This window comes from Alligator mississippiensis, chromosome 5 (assembly GCF_030867095.1).
Source record: "Alligator mississippiensis isolate rAllMis1 chromosome 5, rAllMis1, whole genome shotgun sequence".
In the NCBI taxonomy this organism is placed as follows: domain Eukaryota; kingdom Metazoa; phylum Chordata; order Crocodylia; family Alligatoridae; genus Alligator; species Alligator mississippiensis.
The window spans coordinates 152,650,901-152,665,462 of record NC_081828.1 but is presented as its reverse complement, the minus strand read 5'-3'; the positions used below and the strand labels follow the sequence as shown (position 1 = coordinate 152,665,462).

The window sequence follows — 14,562 nt, the reverse complement described above, 5'->3', positions numbered from 1 at the left end:
TTTTTGCTACGTCATATCACCTTCCAGCACTTACAAATTTGTACAGTATTACTATAGCATCTAGGATCACCAATTAAAAAGGTTTGCAACTCATGGCTTTAACATAAAAAGTTGTCTTTTCCAGAAAACAAATATGACCATTGACAGCTTTATAAGAATGTTATTTAATTTTGAAAAGGATTAAAGAAAAATTCTCCAGTGAAAGCACACAGAGAGAGTGAGGTAACTTTGAGCTTGTAAGTTAACATCTCACACAAATAGGCAACAAAATAGATAAATAGAACTAGCTTTTCTGAAAAAGGACTGTTGGCACTTCAAACTGATAGACCTAGTACACAGGACAGCAATAGAAACACACTTTGCCTGCTGCTTCAGGTAAATTGCTCACTGGTAAAATGGTAATATGTGATGTCTCATTTGCATGTTACAAACTATGCAGGGCCTTATTTTTGTCTGATAAGAATTGTGTTGTTATAATTATCACAGTTCAAGAATCAGAAAGTAAACCTAAACTCCAAGCTCTGAATTATTCTGGCAAATGATAACTCAGAATTCTTATCAGGTGGTCATCCTGTTTAACTTGCATGTTTTTTCATTTAAAATACAGGTTTTGTTTATAAAGCATGTCAAAGCAATAAGACACTCAGTATGTGAGTTGTCTTATCAATTCAAGCTTAGTTTAGTTGTTGGCAGTCAGCCTTCTGTCTCGTCCATCACAATATACTAGGTGTGAATTAATGTGGAATTGTTCATAGCCTGTCATGCTGTATTGTTTATAGGATACATCTGCTTTGGCAGATGGATGGAGAAATTACATTGTTATAAGGAATGCAGAATAGAAAGGAACTCCTGGGTCCTGGAGTCAAGTCCCTGGTGTTTCAGGGAACTGCATTGTTGAATCCCTTTCATAAATTGATCATACTCCATTTTAAAAATATCAAGGATTTTATTTCTCCCCTGCTCCCATTAGAAGGCTCTTCCAGAAATCCTGATGGCTGGAAATCATCTTCTAATTTCCAGGTATAAAGTTTTATTCCCAGCCATTTATTCCCTTTTTTCTTGTAGCAACATTGTCCTTGAACATAAATAGTTCATTCCACCTTCCCTTAATAATGTGTGAATAGAAAACAAACATATTGTCCTTTGTACACAGCATCCAGATGTGTTCTTACCAATACCTTGTACAGTGGCATTAAAAAATATTCTTTCTGGGAATATCTTGCTTGATATATCCTTATATCCTAATTTATTTACCTTTTCTACATCTGTTTCATGCTGGTGGCTCATAGTAATTGATTTTTCTCTCTTTCTTGCTGGAGTCAGGCATATTAGGAGAGTGCTAACTAACCAGTGCTTACAAAGAAAAACAGAAAGTAATTTACCTTTGCAAAGGGTGGACCGTCAAAAAACAGAATAGTCTAGAAATATTTCTTTAGTCTGGAGAAGAGAAGGCTCAGGGAGGACTTGGTGGCAGCCTATAAGTACATAAGGGGAGTGCATCAGGATCTGGGAGAACAGTTGTTCACCAGGGCATCCCAAGGGATGACAAGGTCCAGTGGCCACAAACTCCTAGACGGCCGATTTAGATTGAACACAAGGAAAAACTTCTTCACAGTCCTAGTGTTCAGGGTCTGGAACAGACTCCGCCCAGAGGTGGTGCAAGCACCTACTCTGGACTCATTCAAAAGGCATTTGGATGCTTATTTTGCTGGGATCATTTGATCCCCACAGACTTCCTGCCTCTGGCAGGGGGGCTGGACTCTATGATCTTGTGTCGTCCCTTCCAGCCCCTAATGTCTGTGAAATCTATGAGTCTGGCAGAGGGGGCAGGAAGGGGCTTATCCCGCTGCTTGCCCCATACAGGGAGTGAGCAGTGGCAGCAGTCGGGGTGGGCAGATACTCTTGCGGTCCCCTGGGGCAGTGGAGGTACAGGGGGGAATAATCCCCCTCCCTGCCCCCTCTGCTTCAGGGGCCAAGCTAACTAGCATTTGGCCACACCTCTGGCCCCACCATTGCAGCAGCGAGTGGGCAGCACCCAGCTGACCCCAGCTTGGTTCTGTGCCGGTGGGACAGGGAGGAGGGAATTGAACCCCTTCCCTGGCCAGTTCAGTCCAGGCCATACCCAACCCGCCATGACAACTTCCCTGCAGCTGAGGGCTGCTGTAGCAGCCCCCAGCTCCTGGCCTGAACCACTGCAGGCATGTGCCTGCATTTTGTGAATGTCTATTCATCTGCAAATTGGTTCAACCTAGGCAGGTTAGACTAACCTGTAAAAAAAAAAAAAAAAAAAAAAAAAAAATTTAGGCTCCAGTATTTTGAATGTCTGTCCCTAGTCCAGAAGTTCAGTGCACATGAAACCACTTTTAAAATGGCCACAACTGGTTTAAGTTAAGTCAGAATGGATGTAGTATCAGATTTAACTGATTTAGGTTAAAGCAGAATATTGAACTTCTGTCCCAGATCCTCTCCAGATTCAAGTCAACTAACAGTCCCCAGCATCCCAAGAAGCTTTGCACCCTCCCCTGCAAATCCCCTTGCACAGGATGGGTGAGCTTGCCTTGGCCCAAGCTGTCTGCTCCAGCTGAACAGGGAGGTGTGCTCTAGCTCCCTCCAGCTTCTAGTCTGAGCCACTGCTGACAAGTAACTGCGTTTCCAGAATCAAAAGTGAATGTCTGTTCTTGTGCCTATCTATTCAATCTATGTGGCTTAGACTAACCTGTGAAGATTGAATCAATCCATTCACAGGCTTTTTGATTGTCTGTACTTAGCCATAGTATTCATGTAGTAAATTTCCCTGAAGGAATCTTCCAAGGGGAGATCGTCCCAAGGTAGGGCATCTGGAAGTGTTCTGTGCCAGGGTGGAAGCAAACAACTTTTGATGGTCAATTTTTACCCACAACAAAGCAAGAATTTCCTGTTTGCATGCTAGGAGATTGGAAATAGAGCATTTTCATGAGAAGACCTGTAATCAACCTAGTTTCTCCCTGATAATCTGCTGGAGCTAGATCTTTGCACCTTTGGCACATCACTTCAGTCAGCCATTTTATTTCTAGGTGATCGGTCCAATACTTGATACTCTGCAACAGTGGTAGGTTGATGTTTTTATTTAATAATGATGATATTATTCAGGAAGGTGCTACACCTCTTTATGGGTGTGTGGGCCGGGAGCGGTCCCAGGTTCTCGGGGGCTTTCGCAGCGGGCTGTGGCCAGCAGCCCTGGCACGCGGGTCGGGGAATGCAGGCCGGTGGGCTAGAATTAGGCACGGATGCTTAGCGGTTGATTAAAGATTATTTTACTTACACCGAAGATGGTCGCGGTGCAGGCAGGAAAACTTGCTTGAGTTGCAGTTACAGACAGAAAAGGAGAGAGGCGGACAAGAGTTCCTTCCACGCGAACCTCTAGCCCAATCCAGTTGAAGGCTCTAAACACGTGAGCCCGTCACGTCAACCGAAGAAAACAACTCGAAGCAGAGAGCTCTAGATACACTCACACGAAGTTTGCTAGGCTCCGTGGAACTTGCGTGCAGGGAAGGGGTTCGTCGAGGGATCGTTTGGCGACGGGGAGCGGCCAGAGGTTGATCAGACCCCTGTAGCCTTCTTGAGATGCACGCTGGGTCCAACAGGCTCCGCAGCGCTTAGAGATCTTCACAAGACATGAAGTTCTCCTCCTCCAGATGGTTGTGGAGTCCTCCAACTTGGGCGGAAACCGCTCAAGCCTCTTATACGGCTAGCAAGCCAATCGCTAGCCGCCACGTGGGAATAATTTAGAACTGGCCAATAGTGGGACACAAATTTGCATGTGAATGGCGGGAACTCCTTTGCACCGTGCATTTCTCTTTGCAACTAAGAAATGCATCCTGCAAAGAAAGCTCCGAGTGGCGGGAAATAATTTAGCAGTGCCAAAGCGCACACAAACAAAATCACACCCTTGGGTTGTGACAATGGGCAATTCTAATTAATGGATTGTTTGTTTAATTATAAAGGGCATTTATACACATACTTTTTAGTTCTCGGGCACATTGGAGATCCACCACTTCAGAGCAAACTCGATTAAGTTGACGCGTGGGAGCAGACATGCACTGTGCTATGCCACGTGCAGTTGTATAAGCGGTGAAATGAATGTCAGCATGAAGAAAACAACAGAAGTGCACTTTTGAACTAAAACACCTTCAAGGTATTTTAGTTCAAAAGCGCACCACCACCATTTTCTTCACGCTGATGTGCATTTTACCATTTATACAACTCCAAGCAACGCAGTGTTGGGTGCTTTTCAAAGTACCCAGTGCTGCAGCGCTTGCATGTGTGCAAATACTCATAGCTCTTAATGCTACTGAACAGGCACATAAAAAGCCTCCAAGATCTAACTTGTGAAATACCATTCTACAGATGTAAGGAAGGGGAATGCAAGGAGCTTCCTATTCAGCGCAGAATGGCCATCCAGGAAGAGGAGCTAATTCTTGCAGTGCTTACTTATTTGAGTTTCCAGAGGTGCACATTGCAACAGCAGCTAGCCAAATGAGCTAACTGAAAAATTACAAGAAATGCTTTAGAATGAAGCTTTGGCCACTGAAGGAGGGGACTGGATTCTAATGAGACAGTCCCCTTTAGATCTCTGTGTAGGGCAGCCTTGCTTACTTCTGTTAGGTCAGCAGTGCAGAATTAGTATTGTTGATGCTGAATGAGTTCTTGTCTAAATCAAGGAAGTCCATAATTAGAATTGTTTGCCATTTTCTCACATTTCAAGTTTGGTCCTGGCAAAGAAGACAAGATCTTCTGACAAATAACAGTGAATTCAACTATCTTGTGTGGGGGTTTTCCTTGTGTAAATACAGCAAGTCATTATGAAATAAAAATTGCTTATGCATTCTCAGGCATCATATGTATTCTTCAAAACTCTCTGAAAAACTTTAGCTTGTGCATCTTAACAGCTGTCAGCAAAGATAGAAAAGATGAGTAATTTGTGCTTTGTGAATTAGACAGATGGTATATACAGAAATACATCTGTGAATAATCTAACACATCAGGTTTAGTGTAGTCTAGGGTATGTTAGCGACTGCAGTGCTGTCAGACAGTCCAAAATATTAATGAGATAATAATCCTAAATGTAATGAAACCTCCTAGAATACTAGATTCATTTCATACATCTTAACGAGAGCTAGGTTAGAACTTGCATTTACAAGAGGGTAGGAAGTTCTCTTGCAAAAGCATGTTTTTTATGCCTCCAGTATGAAAGACCATCTGTATTTAGGGATTTTTACAGTGGGTTTATACCAATGGCTTTTTGTGAAAATGTATTATTATTCCACTTTTAGTAGCTTATTTATGAATGAGAAATTATCCTTTCTCCTTTGTTTTCTCCCCAACATCAATATGAACGTACTTTTCCTTTTTAAGTTGTTATTATTTGGTTGCTAGTTATAATACAGGAAGTGGCCACCTCCTAGCACAAGCAAAATATTCAGCTACTTGGGGTTAGTTTGAGGACTTAGGTTCACCATTTCAGTGCCTATTTTTGAGTTGTTCAGTGCCATCTGGTGGAATTAGAACCCTTAAGTTAGGTGTCTGAACTCCCTTTACAATGCAGGGGGTAATTCTGGGATTCACAAAAGCTACTGGACTGAGCAAAAAGAGCTGTCCAAAGGAGTGGGCTGTGGTTTATGCCCTCCCCTTCTCAGGAACTTAAGTACCTAATTGTGGATGGAGGGAGATGAATATCTTCTGTTAGGTTGGCGAGAGGCAGGAATTCTTGTGGGTGATATCTTTTATTGGGCCCACTATATGCTTGGTATAGACATAGGCATGTTTTTGTGTATCAGACTGAAGAAAGGTACTGTGATACCTGAAAGCTCACCTATGTCTGTAACAACCATCTAATGGGTCCAATAAAAGATACCACCCACAAGAATTTATGCCTTTCGCATATCTCCTAAACCATTCTAGCAATGATATCACTTCAATGTATCCAATTAGGTTTCACAGCTCTGACCCATCCTTAGGAAATAGCTAAACCAAGTTAGTCTTGAAAAGATGCATCATTTCCTAAGCTCCTAATATTTAGCAAAGGAACTGGAAATGAAGGCTGCTCATGGACTGCAGGCTTTGAAACAGCTGGAGGCCTGCACATTATGGTTGTGCCTATACATGCAAGCATGTGCACTTGCAGCAGCTCAAATACAAGCAGTGCAAATTTGAGCTGGGGCTTTTTGCCTCAGTGCACATGCCCAGACATGCACTTTGGTGTGGGGCAAATTGTGCCACTTGGGGCAAAATAACCCTGCCTCGCTCCTCCTGGATCTGCCGCCAGGGGGAGCTAGAGCCTGGGGCCAGCACCTGTGCTGTCCCCAGCAGTATAAAAAGCTGCCCTGTCAAGTTGCTTAGGGCTACTCGCTCTCAGGAGTTTCTGGTGCCCAGCCAATTGGTAGCTGGGAACACTACCCCTTGTGCCAGCTGGACTGCTGAAGCAGCCCTGAGATTTCCCTGCACCCTCTATCCACTGCAGAAGTCTGGCAGTGGGGGCTGCTGCCTGGCTGTGACCTGCTGCGCACCTGCCAGACCCAGATGAGGCATCTGCCCCTCTGGGCCAGCTGCCAGTGCACTGTGGCTGCAGAGTTGGCCTTTGTGCAGCACTACTGCCATGTGTGCACCTGCCCAGCCATCTGGGCAGCTATCGCCCAGAAGATGTTCCGGGTGTGGTGGCCTGCTTTGAACTGTCAAAGCATGTCCTCCTGGCCCCAACTGGTCAGGTGGTCAGCCACAGCCAACTGGATCCAAGGTGCCAGCTCTGAGCAAGCAGGGACCTGCCACTTGCCTCCTTAGCAAGAATCCTGGTGTTCCCTATTTGAAAACTGAAACATCCCTGATAAAAAATCCCAAAGTCACTCTGTAAAATACCCCAAAATCCATGCTCTTCTACAACTAAAACAAAAGACCACTATATATATATATATAGAGAGAGAGAGAGATGGATACAGCTATCAGCCTACCAGTGTCTATCATCATAATAAAGTGAATTCTAAATGCCTTTATGTTTTGTTGCCCCCCACAGGGGCTACACCCCCCCAATAGGGGCCAAATGGCCCCCACAGGGGCTACCACTTCCCCCTGCAGAGCCCACATGCCCCACCCCCACTTGCTCCCCCAGGCCCCCGGATTGCTGCTTCACCTGGCCCAATCCCCTGTCAGTTCCTGCAGCCCCTGATGGCTGCCCCACTTGGCCCCATCCCCGGTTTGCACCCCCAGCCCTCCCAAAGGCTGCCCCCCCCACCCCAGCCTCCAGCACTTAAAAAAAAAAAAAAAAAAGCTTCTAGTCACCGGCAGTAGCTGGTGAGGGCCTCCTGGCAAAGCCCCCCTGCCCACACAGCATGGGGCAGTGGGGGGCAGAAGGACCCACGCTGTCCAGGGGGGTCCCAGTGACCCCCAAGGCAGCTGCTATGGTCAGTGAGTGCAGGGGCAGTTTTGTTGTTTTTTTTTAATTGCTATAAGGTTTGTTCCAGCAGCTTGAGTGAATGGATTTAATATAGTAGCCTTTTTGGTAATTTGCTGAGAATGATGGACTGTACAGTAGCTTTTAGTTAAAATACTTAAAAATATTCAGTCATTAGTTAAATGAATGGAAAAGACAGTCTATAATCCTTATTCAAAAATATTATTATTCGCAGATAACTTTTAGAAATAACCTTCTTTGACAAAAGAGAATTTTGTGAGGAAAAAAACTGGGCTATGTGAATAAAAATTCAACTGTAAAAGATAAGTCCTTTGTTTGCAGGTGTATGAATTATAATTAATGTTAGATGTTCTTGATTCTAGAATTGGATGATAGTAATATGGGAAAACTGTTATAAAATGTGACATTTGTCAAACCTTTCTGCTTTTCTAATGAGATGCAGAGGTTTTGTAAATTTATTGATACACGGTGATAACAGAAAAGAAACAATACATACAATCAAACAGTTCCATACATCTGTCAATCCTAGAGCTGTCATTAGAGTCCAAGCACATCTGGTGAAGATGCAGGCTCCACTTTGAGGCTCTTTCTTTTAGGTGTCAGCAGTCTGGAGGTGGGATGTTGAGGCCCACAGCTCCTTCTCCAATGGGGTGCATGAGTTGGGCTGCTGGTATGCCCTCGGTCCATGATGGTCTCGTGGACCCTTCCTGTGCGACATGTAAAGGGTGCGCGAGGGAAATTCAGCAACTGGGGGGAGTCCCTCCACAGCCAATCCTGCCGACTGTGGGGAGGGTCCCCCTGTGGCAGCTGATCCTGTCAACATGCACCTGGAAGAGGCATGCCACTGGCACTTCCGGGTCAGCAGGATCGGCTGTGGGGGGACCACTTCTCCTGGCGCACCTCCTAGTCAGCGCTCTCAGGGGGGGTACTGACTCAGGAGGCAGCAGTTGCTCATGCAGGGAAGAGGGATAGAGACGGGGACCCCTCTCAGGGAGGAGAAAGAGGGATGAGAGGGACAGAAAGGAAGATAAGAAGAGACCCTTTTTTTACTCTCAAGTCTCTGCTTTTTTATTCTCCTTCCCTCCTAATGACTTCATTTGTGGCTATCTCTGGTTGGTAGGGCTGTGCAAATAGGGAAGTATTCAATTTGGATTTGCTGCACCCGCACCATGGGGCAGCTGCCGCATGGATGCCAAGGGCGGGGGCAATCCCTGCTGCCCCCCTCTGGGGGTGGGGGGTGGGGAGGGGGACAGAGGGGCTCTGCCATGAGCCCTCAGAGGCCCCAATCACTGCTGCTGCAGCCAATGAAGGCAAGGCTTTTTTTTTTTTTTTTTTAGTGCCACGAGGCTGTGCCGGGCAGTGGATGGGGCTGGGCAGGGCAGCCATGGGGGCTTCTCCTGCAGCTCCTCCAGTTGTGTCTTCCTCTGCCCCGGTGGGGGGGAGCCACAGGGGCTATGCACTGCTGCTGCTTGCCCAGCTGGTGCGGGGCAGGGCATGTGATGCAAGTGCAACTCGCTCCAGAAGGCAGCAGGGCATAGCATCTGCTCCCAGTGCTGCTGTGCCCACATCAGCTCTGGGAGCAAGGACTCTGCCCTGCTGCCACTTGTCAGGCAGCACGCAAGGTACAGGATGTGGCTGCAGAAGTGCTGGGAGCGGGGGCTATGCCCTGCTGCTGCTTGCCCCCTTCTGCCTAGAGCGAGCTGCACCTGCATCCTGCCCCCCTGCCTGCCCTGGCTGGGCAAGCAGCAGCACCCTGCTCCCCAAGTAATGCACCCCTCAGCCCAGCTAGACAACTTGTCCCAGCCCCAATCCCTCCCTCCCTCCCCCACGCCCTTTCCCTCCCCTCTCCCCCAACACCAACAGACTTACCAGCTGGAGGCATCTGTCAGCTGCCTATTTAGTCTATGGCCGAAGCAGCTGAAGGTTTTCCATATCGATTTGGATGCTTCGAATTGACTTGGAGCTTTTACTTGGTCTCCCGATTCAATTTGGATTCGAAGATTCGGTCTCCGAATCTGGTCAAATCTCTTTCGAATCGAATCAGCTACCGAAGCTTCATATAGCCCTACTGGATAGTTGTCTCTCTGTGGTAACACATCCACGTAGCCTTCTGGGCCTTCTCCTAATTTGGTCTGTTCGCCCAAAAATGGGACTCAGGCCCCCCCTGCTCTGAGGCCTTGTAGCTGGTGTCACTTGTCTCATGTTATGAGCAGTATAGTACATACTCCCTTGGTTCCCAGACTTTGTGTTCTTGTTGGCCTTGTTATGTTAGACATGGTACATGCCCCCTCAGTTCTCAGGTTGTGTCCATCCATTGGCCTTGTCGAGCTAGACAGGCTGTCTGCTTCCAGGGCTATATGGAACTGTATGCGTGAAACCCAGGCTCTTAGAAATCAGTTAACCCCTGGTGCCTGTCTTGAATCCTTATAATACATATATTATCTGTACCTATAAGTCAGTTCCCAAAAAAACAGACCTTTGAATGCCATTTCAAATCCAACAGTGACAACCACACCTGTACTGCAATGCACAGGTGAGTTCTCCTACACAGGCCCTCTGCCTCTGCCTGCCTCCATTCCCCCCTGACACACCAGGCCAGCTCTCAGGACCTAGCTCACAGGCAGCCCCTTAAACCCCCAAAATATTTTTTGAAATAAAATTAAAATACATTATAGTAGATGCTTGATTTTTAATATATGATTTATTTTTTACCTATAATTTGTTAAGACGATCTCTTCTGAAAGACTGTGTGTGTGTGGCTCCCAACAGCTCACAAGAACTTAAGTGGTGTGCCATCTGAAATAAGTGCCCACCTTTGGACCATAACATTGCAATGAGTTGATTACTTGGTTGTGGTTTGATATTTAGTGGCATGTCCACATGTCCACTTTGTTCCTGAACATACCTTTATGATGCCAAAGCTAATCCACAGAGCATGATTCCCTATACCATGTTCTTCACCGTTAGCAGAACTCACTGCTGAACTGTCTGTTGGGCTATTGCCTGTGCCATTATGAAGATGGTCTACAGCTCCATTATGAAGAAAATAACAATGTTTTATTTACAATTTTCTATATAGGATATGAAACAATAGCAATGTTGAAGGCAAATTATTTTTCTTAAAGTAAAGTTCCATCTGTGCTGTTCATTGAAATCAGCATGTTATGATTTGGGCACATTATATGGTCTAGAGTCAAACACCAAATGCAAAAAAAAATTGTCAAAGGATATTTCTCACTGTTTCCATACTATAGGGACTCACAAAAAGCCCCTTAAATACAGTGCAACAAAGCTGAATGCAAATATTTCACATTTTTTGCATAGTAAATATAGCTGAACACTTTGTGTATTAAGTAAATAAATTACAAGTAATATATTACTGTATGATAATACTTTTTATAACCCAATAAATACTTACACATGCTGACTTTCACTTAGAGAAGAGAAATGCATCAACTTGCTAGTTAAGTTTATATGACAGAAACAGAACATTTGGCCAACTTTTACACCTCTCCTTTGCTTTTATTTTTCTTTTATTACTTTATTTTCAGTCTCTTACCTTTTCCTTATTCTAGTTGAGATTTATCATAGCTTTGGACAGCAGCTCCAGGAAGTGTTTAAAATGAAATGCTTCTAAGAAATCTAACTTTCATAAAATCAGATTTAAGTACAAGAGATACTAATTTAATCTTTTTTTTCACCCTCTACAGCAATGGAGTTCCATGAAAACCTGCAAGCTATAGGAGCAAAGGAAGGTTTAAAGGAGAGAAAGCTTCAAAAATCAGTAGAGAGTTTTACCTGGAATATTACAATCTTGAAGGTAATGTCTCTTCACTTGTGCTGACAGTTTTAATTATGGAATACATGCTTTGTCTTCTAACCAACTGCCATTGGTATTTCATTATAGGTCATAATGCTGCTGCAATTTCTTTTCTTTTAGAACTGTTATAGATGAAGTTCACATATCTAGAAAGTGTAGCAAGCTGTCAAAGTGAATTTAGGGGAAGTAGAGTAAATTTTTCCTTTGTAATGTCTTTCAGGTTTTTTGTTTGATTTGTTTTTTGCCTCCTGAAAGCCTTTTAATGTTAGCAGGATCTACTGTAGTCTTGAATGTATGGATGGAAGAACGATTATTGATTTCTATGGATTATTGATTTCTAGGGCTCTGAGAAGACTATGCTGCTATTCAAATTTGTTCAGTGATTTGAAAGACAGCGACATTAAGATTAATGCAGATGCACAGAAAACGGGAAATTGTTGCTCTCTTATAATCAGTGATGAATAGTGCTTAATGACAGATACAGAAATGTATTAATACTCGTGATTTGAGTAATTGAGTATATTTGACTTGGAAATTCTGTCTTTTGGCAAGCACATTTTGTTTTCATTTTTACTGAACATGAAGCAGTTTAACAAAAAGTTTTCAGATGGAGGCCCTTATCCAATTAAAATGCAGAACAGTTTTCAGATTTGACATCTAGTCTCAGTACAGTAAAATAAACCAGTTTGGTAGCTAGCACAGCTGTTTCCCTTAATTTGCTCCCCCAGTTCAATCCCCCCGTCCTCATTTTTAAATATTTTCGTATTTAAATTTAATAAAGATTCCCCCCTCACACCCAATCAAGTATTTCATCCCTAAATCTGTTTTAATTACAAAAAGGTTAGTTGCTCTTCACTGCCTCTCACATATTTTAGTCCTTTGTAGTTGGAGAAAATCAATTCCTTCCAGCTTCTGTCAAAGTAGAAATTCGTACTTGCATTCCTGTTACACCCACTATCACGTGGGTCGGCAACCTGCAGCACGCACGCTGAGCATGCCACACAAGGCCATTTTGCTCCGCATGCCACAGCCAGCCCCGGCTCTGGGTAGCTCCCGGGCTGCTCCCAGCAGGGCTTGCAGCATCCCAGGTGCCTGCTGGGAACAGCTACCCAGAGCCGGGGATGGCTGCAACCGGGAGGCTGCAAACAGCTGCTCTGGGCTCCAGAGCCCCGGCATCAGTTCTACCAGCTTGTGCACCCATGCCTCGGAGCAGGCAGTAGGGGAGGGGCCTGAGGCAGTGCAACCCTAGTCTCTCCCCCGCTCCCGGCCAGCATGGAGCTGATGCCAGGGCTGTGGAGCCTGGTGAGCTGTTTGCAGCCTGCCTGCTGCAGCTGCCCAGAGCCCAGGCTGACTATAAACAGCTGCACTGGGCTCCAGAGCCCAGTCACCAGCTCTGTGCCTGGAGCAGGGGAGAGACCAGGGTTGCGCTGCCTCAGGCCCCTCCCCCACTGCCCACTCCGAGGTGCGCGGGCATGTGCTGGTACAGAGCTGATGCTGGGGCTCTGGAGCCTGGAGCAGCTGTTTGCAGCCTCCTAGCTGCGGCGGCAGCCCCAGCTCTGGTTAGCTGCTGCTCAGCAGGCAACTGGGATGCTGCAAGCCCTGCTGGGAGCAGCCTAGGCTCCAGCAGCTACCCAGCTGCTGACAGCCACAGAGCCTGGGCTGGGGGACAGGGGCTTTGGGCAGGGAGCACAGGGCAGCTGGGCTGTGGGGCAGGGGCTTTGGGTGGGAGACAAGAGGCACAAGCAGGACATTCTGCCTTGTACCCCCTGCTCTCATTTTGTTTTTCTGGCATGCTGGCACTCTGGCACCTTCCAAGGTAGGCATTGTGGGGGGTTTTCGGCACTCCGGCCAAAAAACATTGCCTACCCCTGCACTATAGAAAGGTCGTTAAATATAAAACTTCAGCCGTATCTGGCTTTTCCCACTCTTCTTGCCTGTTTCAATGTTAGGCTTTGCTGTGCTATGCTGTTGATTGTTTGTTAGTCATCTTTGAGCCACACTGTGCAAATAATCATAAAACTAAGCCTGACACTAGGCACAAACAAACAAGTTAGTTTTACAAGTGCATTAGAAGTAACAGTTTCCAAAGGTAAAGTTGTAGGTTCTGTTTAAAGATAGGAAGGGCAAGATTGCTACTTCTGCTGCTGCATCTGATGGGTCCTGGGTACCTAGAGTGAAGTGGGGTACTCAGATATCATTTCCTTGCTTCCTGGTGCCATGTAGTCATTTCAGGACAGGATCGAGATCTGGCAGGATAGGGGTTTGCATTGTTCTTCGCTGCACTTTTCCATCCTAGGCATTAGATGTTTTGGATATCCAAACTTATTTTAATTATGCATGAAACAGCAGTAACTAAACTTCCATGTCTGAAATTCCATTTGGGATGTGGGGAGTCTCTTGCAATAGCTGAGTGGTATCATGACTTCTGTAGGAAATGTGCTAGGAGTCAGGGAACCAAAGGAACAGTATAGTACACCTGGCTATTTATAGTACTGAATAGCTATGTCCTTAAAATTGTCCTGGTTATCAAGCCACAGACATTCCTTTGGAAAGAAGGTCTTAAATGTTCAGTTTGTTTCTTCTCAGATGAAACTCTCTCCTGTGAGAAGAAACACAGCCTGTTCAGAGTAGCTACCTTACTAAACAGACCAATGAGCCTTTTAATTAACCTCTTATCTCTGGTGATATATGCCTAAACTGTGGCAGGAGTTATATCCATGGTAGCTTTATTTTGGCTGGCTAAAGCAGCAGTTACAAAGCAACTATGACAGTATGGACTTCAGCATGGCTGTACAAGCCAAACATGTTCTCACAGTGCCTAGAGGACTTGTAGCATTCAAAGGAGAGTCTGAACCACCATGTCTGCAATGCTCTTGGTCTCTGTGCTAGCTGATTTAAAGGTCGGGGTGGTGGGCACTTGTAAGCTATCAATCGTGGGTTTCAACAGAAAAAAAATTGTTTGCTAAGGAAATACTTGAAACCTTATAGGAGAAGAATCTAACCACCTCTTACAAATGTAACAGTGTAATTAGAAGAGAAATCCTGAAACAGAAATAATATCAGAGCAAACTGGTTCAGTATACTGGGAACTCTGATACTACAAACAGATGTTTGTAGTTTATGCAGCATAAATCTGGAGGGCTGAACAATATCAGGGTAACTCATGCAATGTAAAATACACACTGATAAGTATTTTATATTGAGTTTCTATAAATGAAGGAGGGAGATAATTTTTTCCTGCGAGTACAGTTTATACCCTGGTTTTCAGTATGGAGACATTCATTCACTTCCTTTCCCC

At 45.1% G+C, this 14,562-nt stretch overlaps 1 protein-coding gene and 1 long non-coding RNA gene across 3 annotated transcripts in view; one reads left to right on the top strand and one right to left on the bottom strand.

The window, feature by feature from the left end:
- LOC109285818 (uncharacterized) overlaps positions 1–14,562 on the bottom strand; it is a 108,846-nt gene that overhangs the window by 28,568 nt on the left and 65,716 nt on the right. The window lies entirely within an intron of this gene.
- PLCL2 (phospholipase C like 2) overlaps positions 1–14,562 on the top strand; it is a 193,920-nt gene that overhangs the window by 168,148 nt on the left and 11,210 nt on the right. For both annotated transcript variants that reach the window (XM_019497972.2, XM_059728872.1), the window contains one exon: positions 11,155–11,264. In XM_019497972.2, coding sequence (XP_019353517.2) covers positions 11,155–11,264 — 110 coding nt within the window. The remainder of the gene's footprint in view (positions 1–11,154; positions 11,265–14,562) is intronic.